At 33.1% G+C, this 12,543-nt stretch overlaps 1 protein-coding gene across 5 annotated transcripts in view; it reads right to left on the minus strand.

Moving 5' to 3' along the window:
• LOC115441861 (protein sickie) overlaps window positions 1-12,543 on the minus strand; it is a 181,183-nt gene that overhangs the window by 124,559 nt on the left and 44,081 nt on the right. Inside the window, exon 1 of one of the 5 annotated variants that reach the window (XM_037444930.1) lies at window positions 10,180-10,346. The exons of the other annotated variants lie outside the window; for them this stretch is intronic. Coding sequence (XP_037300827.1) covers window positions 10,180-10,263 — 84 coding nt within the window. The 5' untranslated portion in view covers window positions 10,264-10,346. Of the gene's footprint in view, window positions 1-10,179; window positions 10,347-12,543 lie in introns of those variants that run through there. 5 annotated transcript variants of the gene reach the window in all.

Consider the following 12,543-nt stretch of genomic DNA (forward strand, 5'->3'; position numbering starts at 1 on the left):
AAAGAAAACACCGTAGATACCTGAAGATTCTCCATGAAATGTATGTGAAGACTACCAACCTGGTCAAGGCCAGCGTGGTGGACTAAGGCTTAAAACTCTTTCAATAATAGAGGAATCCCGTGGCCGTGGTTATTAAAAAATATCCTAAACCTTTATACAGTTTAACCTAAACCTCGTCGAGCTTATGTCCGTCACATGAGACATTAGGGGCGATATATCGTCACATGGAATGATTTCTATTTTCCAACTAAGAGAATATACATATATATTCTCGTATGTATATCCATATAGAGGGCTCTTGAAAAAATTGCTTTTTAAGTTGCGTGAAAGTCGTAAATAAAGCATTTGAATTTTATTGTACTGTAATAATACATTTTACACTCCCACGTCCAAAGAGTCATTGTCCATTTAAACTCTAAGATTAATTAAGTGCGAAGCGAGGATTATACGCTTAATAAATTTTTGGAAACAACTGCTCTTGAACTTATCACTTGGATTATGAATAAATACGATAGATGGAAACATTATAATGTTTTAAGAGTATGTTTCAGACATTACCTAATTAATATTGGTAACGTGTAATATGGTAATATTGAAGATATCTTTATTTGGCACTATACAATATGCTAATTGATCAATGTAAAGGAAAGTGTTTTCCAGTCACGTAAAAGGAAAATACCTTTATGCTAAAATACATTTATATTCTTAAAGGTCGTTACAAGTTATTTCGTTTCTTCCTCTAAGAAGAACCAATCACATCAAGACGCTTCTTTTAAATATATTAACTAATAAATAATCATTTATTAATACAAAGCAGTTGTTATGGTGGTTTGCGAAGAACAGTGATTCATGTTGAGAAGCAAACAAAGTATGATCAGTAAATAATGCCCGGTGAGTACCAGGATGTTGACTAACAAAGCGACGTAGATAAGGTTTTGATGGTCCCACAATATGAAATTGCCACTAAAAGTTTAACGGCATTCGCTCACAAAGACCGAGTGAGTGTAAAATTTAAGAGCATCTTAAATTGCGTCAATGACCTTATGAAGGCAATCCATTTGTGATATTGTAGTACCATACATTTTTTAATTTTAATTAGTTATAAAATTATATAGTACTATCCCTTTTATGCTTTCAGGGGTAAGCAGAAGTGTATCAGACCCAAATTTCGCCAAATCTGTTAGATCCCATCTACAATGGAATCTATTTATTACAAATATAGATTCTAACCCATCTATATCTCCGAAAATGAAAGCAGAGTTTAACTATTAATATTGGTCATTTCCGTCCTATGATATGACGGGAAGCGATCTTATCGTGATATCGAGTGTTGAACGGGAAGTGAATAGACTGCCGAGACTTGCCGAGACTTCTATCTCAACACTAAAGGCGATATGGCATCCTTATTGAAATGTTAAGCGTAGGTATACTAACTTATATATATTTGATATTATATGTTTAAAATTATTAAGTAGTGTTTTATTTAATAGTTACTATAGTTTATAGAGCTAATATTGTATTAGGTTTAAGGTACCTGTAAAGATATTGTACAAATGATGAAGATAATAATTTTTTTAAAATATTATCGAAGTAACGTGTGTGTTAAAAGTTTATATTGTTAATAGTGCTTATTTGAAAAGATAAGAAAATATTGCGAGGCAAAGCGTATACCGAAAAGTTGTTGACAAAAGAATTTATATTGACTTAATATACGGAAGGGTAAAGTCTAAGAAACATTCTGGATCTGGTATCTCCTCCGATAAACCTGTTCTACCTGGCTAATGGTAAGGAGGAATACAAGAAACTGAGAGTTAACCTTCAACAATGAACAGGCACTTGAAGAAGAAAAATACAACGAATGGCCACTGAGGTACCAAGATTGCACAGCTGTCAATATCTGCTGGACCACAAATTGATCCTCAAAACCTAACTAACTAGAGTGTACTATTTCATATTTTTATCGATGAACCAAGCGAATTATACGTTTCATCCAATTATTTACGTACTGTAATGCCGCCTTACTTTTGCGATTAATTCAAGTACGAATCTGAAGGAATGACTATATTCGAAAAATGCTCAATAAAATATTCTTGTTGTAATTTTATCCACAATGGTTTTATGCACTATGATTTTGTCTATGAAAAAAAAAGAATAAATTAGAAACAATTTCGTTTGTTGTCACTTAACATGTATAATTTATCAATTCTAAATACTGTATATACGGTTTCGAGGCGCCGTTATTCATTTCAAAAGATTCCATTGTTGTACGTGAGGTCATCTCTAAGTTAATAAGCAAGTGTAATACACGTTGCTGTGAATTCTTAAAAGGATTAAGTCATATTCAAGTCAATTTACAATAGAATGGGGGCAAGTGGTGCGGACGCGACAGTCTGACGCCTGCAGAGACGCGCTGGACGGAACCTGCGAGCACCAGTAATATACGCCGCGTTAATGGAATACGGACTTGCTAATGACTGATGAGATACATCAATGGCGGTTTACTTATTGAAAATCTTAATTGAATATTAACAGTGAAGCTATTTCATACTGATATAGTCCCAATTAGTCAATTTCATAATACTTATCTATACTAATATATAAAACTGAAGTGCTTTATTGCTTGTTTGAGCGCGTTAATATCAGGGAATACTAAAATTCTTTTGGTTATGTTTTTCAGTAATAGTATACATTACTCTTGCGTAGTATATTTTTATCACAAAAAAATATAAAAACGGTACTTTTATTCCGGTAACACTTTTTCACACGGGTGGAACCGTGAGCAAAAGGTAGAAAGTGTTATCGTTCCACATGCCTCCCTATTTAAAAATTTACTTATTAACTATTACAATAATATAATTAACATCTGAAAAATTATAACACAAAATCGTTATAGAATTAATTAAAGTTTTCCTCATTCACTACACTATTTACCGTGAACTGCTTTTCTATTTTAATTACATAAAAACATTTATTTTACTAGAAATGTTAACAGGAAAACCTCAGAACATAAATACTGTTACAAAAATATAATAAATACATCCGTAATAAATCAAACTACGTATTGCAATGCTCCGTTTGGGACTGTAATTTAATCTTGAAAGAGATCGATGTCAAATGTCAATTGTATATTTCGTGAGTTGCCAAAACTGTTCAGTGGTTTATTTTTATGAAGCAACATAATTTTATCGGTACCTACAGTATCATGTTTACACGTCTTTATTTCTGTCTGGTTGGTTTCGATGTTCAAATTGGGAGGATAAAGTTCATTAAATAACTATATTCCAAATTCGCATTTAATATAGTCAGTCTCTTATATGTGAGAGTCCGCCTGGGTAGGTACCACCGCAATATATATTTCTGCCGGCAAGCAGCAATGTGTGATCACTGTTATGTTCCGGTTTGAAGGACATTGTAGCCAGTGCAACTACTGGACATAATAAGACTTAACATCTCATGTCTCAGGATGGCGAGCGCAGTGGAATACCAAACAATACTTCGTAATTAAAGGTATTGGATGGTGTTTCGACTGTTTATGGGCGGTCGTATTACTTACCATCAGGCGAAGGACAAGCTCATCTCGTCATTGATAACAATAAAAAAATAAATAAAAACAATCCTTCCTATTCCTATTTTTCATTTTACTATACCTATACAAATACTATTTAATAAAAATAAAACCTCGTTTAATGTCCGTTGGTTGGGGAAAAAGTTCTCTCACATATTTTGAAATTTCATAGATATAGGTAACAGTGGCGAAGGGTGAAAATATTCAAAAGGTAACCCGAGAAATAAAAAATGCCTGAACTAACATATCGAGGCCAATTCAGCCAGAAAATAATGACTAAGACAAACGTTAATAAATTTAAAAGGGAAGCCGGTAGGAATTTAGTTGTATGGACGCTTCGCCGCTGATAGGTAAAGCCGTTATGTAAGGGCATTCTGTAGGCATGCCATCAACTTTGACTAATGATTGAAGCTGGTTATTTCAATAAAATTCATCGAAAAATGATATGCGGTTTCTTTTTAAAAATTCATAATACAAACGAACAAATCGACAAATAATTATGATAACATTTGTATACAAATGAGTAATGATTCAAAGTGTATAATATTGGATGTAAAAAAGATCTTACATCTCATCCAAATTGAGTCTCACAAGACGGATATTTGTAAATTCATTTATCTCCATTCACACACGACTTTCCTTAATAAAAACATTATCATAAATCAGTACTGCGATGTTATCAGCTGATCCAACATGTTAATAGAATAATCATGACATGTCATATTGTATCAAGCCTCAGACGCATGCGCAGGGACGTACTCAGACTCTAGAAACTTTAGAAATTTACCTCACAGTCTTTGGCTATAAGTATAGCTATGTATAATATACATGTGATAAGTAAATAGGGAATGGAACCAGCTTCGAATGAGAGATATGATTTAATTGTAATGAAGTGCTAATTAAACATAGAAAACTATCAATCAATTAGTAAAGTTTCATTATCTTCATTGATGCTAATTATGTACAGTAGCGTCGTAGAAATTAACATATGTTCTAATTTTTAATCTGATTTGAAGCAAAAAATAAACTTCGTTTAGACGAGGAGCATAGGAACACGTATTTCAAACCAAAGTACGACAGAACTGGAGAGGTTCTATTTGAGTTGCAATTTGTTTGTACAAAGAATAGATAAGTTAGACAAAGTTCTGCAACAGACTTAACAAAAGTTAATCTGATCTCATTTCAGCATTTCAATTTTTATTGTCGCGACTTGCGAATGTAAATTATAAATATTTAGCACTCTAAGGTTTAAACGAAATTATTTATATCAAGAATAGAACACAATGAAACGATTAACGTACTATGACTTTTCAAAATTATAATCTATGACGCCCATTGTCCCCACGCTATCACCTGATTTCGTATTAATGCTTTATCTCGGAATATCGCGGTATATTAAAATGATCACCAGAATGTTTTGGATAAATCTGGTGGTCGGAGTTTTTATTGCCCCACTGTTGCGACAGTAATAAGTTGTATACTTGATATGAAAACCGTTTGTCTTTGAGACGCCGACAGACTGCTAATGCATCGATTACAAGTGTGATTTTTTACTAAATCGACTACCTACGTAGTAGCTAAAGACTTATTTTAACGTAGCTATAAAAATTTAAATTAGGTTTACACCTTCCGGTTCATTTAATTTAAGTCTACATTATATAGCAGCGCATATTCTTATAAAATCATTAAATATTTTTATCAATTAATGTAGGTTTACAACTACTGTCAATTTCACATAACATTAGGGTTAATTTAAAGAAAGCACTTATAAGGTCATTTGTTTTGTTAAAGCACGTAAAGCCGTTGGTCCTGCGCCTGACCCCTCTACAGTCATGTCGCATTGCCATCTCACCCGACTTTGAGAGTGAAGGAATAGAGAGTGCACCTGTGTATTGCGCACACACTTGTACACTATACTATCTCCTGCGTACCTGGTTGATCTCCGTTGAGATTGGCCACCGGGGCTGGAATTCGGCTAGGATTCTTTCATTTTGAAACATAAAGTAAACATTTCTTAGGGAGTGTCCGTAGTCTAGGCTTTGAAACAATTTATGTGTTTCTGACCTACAAACAATTATGTTCCGAGAATCGGCGGAACTGTTGTTCGACTGAAATACCTCTTAATTTCGGCTACCTGAAGACCCAAGACTGGAGACTTGTATCAAAGGGTTTGTATTAATATCAGGGAGAGTTTATTTCAAATTTAGAAACAATAAATCAAGTTTATATACGAGTTCCTTTTTTTTTTTTTTTTCTTCTATGCAACATATTATCTTTATAAAAAAGTAACGTACTTTTAATTTAATTGGAACACCAGCTTAGCCTTTTGTCAGCGACACAAGTAGTGGATACATTTGCTTTGTAGTTAAAAGCTCTTTACAAACAGCTGTGACTACTGGTTCGCCAAAAAACTGTTAGGATAACATAGTATATTCACCACGCTTATGTCATTAGTCGCTTATTAATTTTACATATAATATAAGTATAATACATATACGTAATTAATGTGCACATATAAAATATTAATAGCGTTTCTGGGTTTATAAAAGTATTTTATAAAATGTATATAACTTTTCATTTATATCAAGACACAATAACATATATAAAATTATAGTAAACGTTCGAACTAAGCGCGAATCATAATACAATACTAGGAAACCTATACACCATACAATATATGGATGTGTACGCACCCAAAAGTGAATTGTTTATTAAAAAAAGACATCAAATTAAAATAAATTAACATAAAAAATTAAAAAATAATGGTAAGAAAACAAAAATAACAATGAGTATTAGAAGGGATAAAGACAAAGAAAACTTTGATCAGATTGTACACCTAAAATTCAAAGAAATATCTTCCTTGGCATGAAAATTATAAGTGACAATACAACTACAAATGATTAAACAAAATATTCGTGTTATAGTTGTGTTTATTACTTCTGGTGAAAAGTTCCGCATACAGTAAACAGCTAATAATCTTCACGCAGCCAAATGCTAGTTATTTATAAAATTCATTAATCACATACGCTACAGAATAAATTTTATACACTGCTAACGAATATTTGCACTTGACAAACGTAATTTACGCTCACAATGTATACATAACTTTAGTCCCTAAATGGGAACAGGAGTAAAATAAACAAATCAATTTCACTCGCATTGTGAGGTATTCCCCAGGCGGCTGGATGTGGCCCATACAATAACATTCCGTACAGAAGGGTTGCCGGATGTCAGTGAAAATTATCACATCTTGATACATTTTGAAACCTGTTAGAAATCTCTATAGGAATAGCAGATGATCTACTTATGTTTGAAATCTATTTATATTTAAAAATAAATGATAATTGATCGAAATAATAGGTAAACAGCACTATTTCACAAAATAGTTATTTAGAAAACTCTTTAATCATTGAGCAAAAATTTAAAGCTTGTTATTCAAATTATTATTTTCTTTCCCGAATTTTGATATAGATCCACTAAATCTACGAATCCTATGATAATATATGAAATTGTTGCCATTAAAGACTTATATCCTTCGTCGATCGGTTTCGCGACAGGAAAATGAACCATCGCTTCTATTCTGTCCGTTTAACACAATTTATCACTTTACGGCTCGTGCCAAAACATCTGTAACTCCTACATTCTGTATTCTATTGATTTCGCCAACACATTTCCTCAGGATTGTTTTCATACTTGCACGCTGAATTAATTTTTGACTCACGTTTCTGTGAACAATATTGCTTTGCACAACGTTTAACTTTATGGGTAATAAAGTTTGTTCTTTGATGAACAGATATTAATCTTTAATTCCATGAATGTTGATCTTTCGAATCTGATACCGATACGTAACATTACATTTTATGCGACGTCAGCGCACAAAGGTGGCCCAGTCCCTCGGCGGGATGTTAAACATTTGGGTCAAATTTTAATAACCGTTATTTTTAGGTTTTTACACGTGGATGCTATCTGATGAACTTTATATGTAACATACCTCATTCACTTTGAGTATGAATAAACAGAAAAATAGATGATAGACGTCATACATAATTTATCATAGGATTTTAATTATAGTAAAGTCCCGCATACTACCAATTATGTCGAATTTTCAAACATACTGTAATTATATTTTAAGTATAACATGTCTTTCAATGGCATTGTATAATTTAATTATGGCCATTGGCCAAAATATAAATTGATATAGCTTTGGAATTTAAGCCAGCTAAAATTATCATCCATTTGAGCCAATATAAATTAATTGAGGCTGCGGAGAAAATTATGGGCAATGAAGTCATTTGCATGTTTTCGCTTCGACTTGGTGAGATTCATAGCTAAAGCATTTCATGTTTATAAGGATTTGTTACTTTTATTCCCTTTTATCGTAGAAATTGCTCTACTATGAACATCACGTAAATAAAATTAAGTAAGTTCCTTTAAGTTGGTTGTGCATCAGAATATGACCATCGTTATACTAATTCTGTAAAAAAATCTATGTATAATCTGCCGGAGAACATAAAATTAAATAAATAAATAAGTATAGTATTTTTAAATTTCTAAATGTATAATTACTACTAATCTACACATTAGAATAAAGTTGCATGTCAAAACAAGATAACTAAAATATCTTATAGGTACACTGATTTCCAAAAATATAGATTAATTTGCTGCTGAAGCCATGACAAAACCCATCGTTTACAAAAAGAAAATTAAATAAAAACTAATAACTCAGATGAGTTAAGTGAACTACGTATTAAATAGAGATTTTACAATTGCTTATAAGAAAAATGTTCAAGATTGATCACTGATGTCCAACACTTTCATAACATGTATCGAACGGCACAGGTGGTCATATCCAAGCGAAACTGTTCCCGACAGTTTAATAGCATGTCTCGAAATTGATTATTCCATAACTACACATAATGTGAAACATTATAATATGATGCTTCTGTTAGTAATTAATGTTTTTTCGGCTGATTGAAACGTGATCCAGTATGAATGTTTGCATTATTGTGAAATTAACTCACGATACCGCATATTTCATGTAGTTATTAAGTGCATTATTGATCTGTTTAATATTTTACTATAGTTATATGTTGTTATTATTAACTTAATTAGTGTTGTAATTGAAATAAATAAATAAATGAATTAATGATATTAGTAACCATAAAAGTTTTTAACCTTTTATTATCTAATGTAGAAATGTCAAGAACGCATAGAACGCAAATATTAATAACAAAATTATATAAATGCGAAACTTTGTGACAATGTTTAGATGTTTGTTAAAAGTAAACGCAGAAACAACAATACGGATTTGGATGAACTTTGGTACATGGGTATACCATTTCCTGGATTAATAAATGACTACTTTTACCTCAGTAATTTGTTGGATACCCCAGTAAATAGAGGGCGCTTGTATGTAACATTGTTTTAGAGGCTTTTGTAACGGGAACGGCATTTTCGCGGGCAAAGCCGCGAGCAACACCTAGTATAATAAATGCTTATAATAAGTATTACAAATTATTATCCTTCCTCGACAGTTAACAGTAGGCGGCCTTGAATCAATTATCTCATAAACGTTATCTTCATCTTTGAATGCGCCATGCTTTCTTGTCGCCAACTGTATGACACACTTGTCAACAAAAACATGTTGCAACTTGTTTATCAGACGTATAAGTAGGAATGGCTTATTAGAATGACAAGTTACTTATACTAAAAGTATTTTGTAGGAATAAAAATGATGAAAACAAAATATAATGTATCCTATGTTTAGGTTTAGTAGATTAAAAGAAACCTAACTTACAAAGTTTAGTCCGTTAGCATATAAGTGCTTTTATGTTTTTTATTATTTTTGTAATATTTTCGTTACGCAATAACAATATCGCCTTTATGGAATGAACAATAATAAAATCAGTTATTGTGTCTACATACACCTATCTACCTATATAATTACAATTATTACCTTTTCGAAAGGTCTTACTCCTTAAAGACATTATAATTGTATACTAAAACGTCAATAATTCTACTAATCTAATCTGATTTTAATACGAACTAAAATTTAAGAACTTTAATATCTCATCCGCTTATTTCATAAATTCATCTATCTTCTCTAAATTTACAACCAAAGGTAAATATGAAATACCTTTACATTACTACCATTGAGAAGTAACTAATATTTCTTGGTGTTTTACAGTTTTCTGGCATCCAAGTTAACCGTGGGTTTAAAAGCGTTAAGTGCGGAAATGGAATGAGGTCGCGGAGCTTTTAATATAGTGCTAGAACGTGTGTTTTGCTCAAACATATTTATTATAATTTATGTTGTTAGAAGACTTTTATCGTCATAAAAGCTAACAAGAATAAACCTAGTACTTATTACATACGAAATAAAGCTGAGAAAATATAAGGTAAAATATTAACTTAAAAAATACAATGACAATTCAAATAAAAATTACGTTGGAACTGAAATAATCTCGAAGTTGAAGATAATCAATGTTGATTGTCATACAAAGAACCACAATGAGGTCGTATATAGCGGAGGTGTTTTCTAAGAAATCCCAATTCAGATTTTGTTAGTACACGATGATCAATTATCTCGAAGTGAGTCACGTGGTTATCATTACCTGTACGATGGAACGGGTTTGCCGTGTGACGTCATCGGTGGATCCCTGGATGGACCGCGGAGCCCTCATACAAGTAGGGATCATGGTGTCACAAACACGCTATCTTCAACAATTCCATTTTGATTCATTTCACTTATCACATTGTTAAACACATTCTGACTTCTTGTTATTGATGAGCTGCAATACTTATCTCCTTTATACACGACATTTTTAATCTGAGAACCCCACTGTGTATTTGTGAAGAGCTACCGGTAAACAATTCACCGTAATATTTCACGAGGCTTGTATTTTTCTACGGATGTATTTAGAGATGCGTTGACACAATGATTAATATAAACCAGTATAAAATGAGCTGCTGGGCCCTTTCTATATTTATAGAAATCTACAGCTGTGGTGTCGGTGTGTCACGGTTCATGAATGAATGGATACGTCTGAGCGTCTGCGATAAACTTCTGGGAATATTTACTCTACGGGCGGCGCCGACATCGCCCACGCGTCACCGCGCTCTCTATAGTGGGTCAGCGAGGGTACATCTCGCTTCTGCCAGAAAATGGAATACTGTAATGAGTAATTTTTCTAAAGGTAAACACGATCGTTTTAGTGTGAAGGCTTGTAGATCTGGGTAAATACGTAGACTTTTACTACGGTGGTCTGTTTGTAAACCTTTAAATAGCACATCCATACATTTATAAATCATAAATTAGAATATACGCGAAACAAAGAGCCTAACCTAGAACAGATCTTTTAGGTTTTGTTTATATCTATAAGTTTATCTTTTCTTATACATGTAATTGTGATTTCGTATGTACCTACATAAATTTACACGACACTGACGTAATCAACCATACATAGAAACCTTCATATAGCGTCATCATTATCATCATTATCATCAGCCGCAGGATGGCCTCTGCTGAACATGGACCTCCCCCAAAAATTTCCAGATCGACCTGTTGTAAGCGGCCCACATCCAGCGACGTCCTGTGACTTTTATGAGGTCATCTGTCCACCTCACGGGTGGACGTCTGACGCTGCGCTTGCCAGCTTCGTGGCCTTCCATCCAGAACCTTCTTGCCCCATCGGGCATCAGTTCTACGAGTATAGCTCGTATTGCAAAGGAATTACAATTTCAACAAAACATTGTTGTGATAGCACCATAGTTTCGTACATAACTGCATGTGTTTATATAACTTCGCACGTAGGCAGAAATTAACTATGAACCGTGCCTAAATCTACATAATCTTACAGCGTAGGCGCCATCCGAGCAATTATATTGAAATGTAGTTCCATAGGTACGTGAGAGAACCGTTTAGTGGGTGGATCCACTAATATTTATTTATTGCTTTGTCTTTATGCGACCCGAGGTCACATATTGTTCTTAAAAATTAACACGGCTTCAAGTATTTCCTCTCACCAAAAGTATACGGTACTTCTATTATAAAAATGCGGCACGAGTATCTTCATGCCTTGTTAGGTTTCACAATGTCTTTGTTCGAACTGTGAGTACTTCTATACTAATTCATGGCAGAAAACTAAATACTTTATTAATGAGCATGTTTTTTAAAAGGGATTTTATTAGTCTGTTGTGTTCCAGTGGTGAGTAAAGGCCACACAAAGGTTACCTATTTTTATATAAAAGGTTAAATTATTAATTTATATTTGATTGCTTTGTATAATATTCCTTAATATATGGAAGAAAAAAAACCCGAGACCTCAGCAGTACAGTCTTACCGTAATACAAATACGCCACTGAGTTAGCTAAATTAAGAATGGATCTAAATACCGGGTGCAATATTTCATGTTGAGGAAAATTTAGAATCACAATATTACTTAGAAATACTATTCATATAGTCGTATCACCGTGCGTTTATGTTTAGCCGTATTACACAACAGCACAAAAGTCAGGCGTATCTAACAATATGAACAATATTCCAAGAATCTACTAACGTTACCGTTATAACCGTGGTTAAGTCAACCGCAGATTATAATTAACATTTATTGAAAACAACACGAAGGAAGAGGAAAAGAGGACGTTTGTGCCGCCTTTGAACTGGGCCTTTTGAAACGTCATAAAATAGTCATCAGTAGCATAACGTCAGCGACGTGTCTCTATGATAAACGGAAAGCTTTTTTAACGAACTTTCTTTCTCTCGTGACCTAAAAAAGGTGTTTACAAAAAGGTTGTGTAAAATAAGTATGATTTAAGACTGTTTGACTTTTTTCCTTTGCTTCCGTTTCTTTTTTAAAATACGTTTACAGGGTTTTGGCGTGAAATGAGGTCGGGTGGCATCTGAATGACTTGGTGACCAATTTGTTTTGATCCATATTTAGTATGCTAGATAAGTAATATTAATAACTGAGAAGAAA

This window comes from Manduca sexta, chromosome 28 (assembly GCF_014839805.1).
Source record: "Manduca sexta isolate Smith_Timp_Sample1 chromosome 28, JHU_Msex_v1.0, whole genome shotgun sequence".
NCBI classification, from domain to species: Eukaryota; Metazoa; Arthropoda; class Insecta; order Lepidoptera; family Sphingidae; genus Manduca; species Manduca sexta.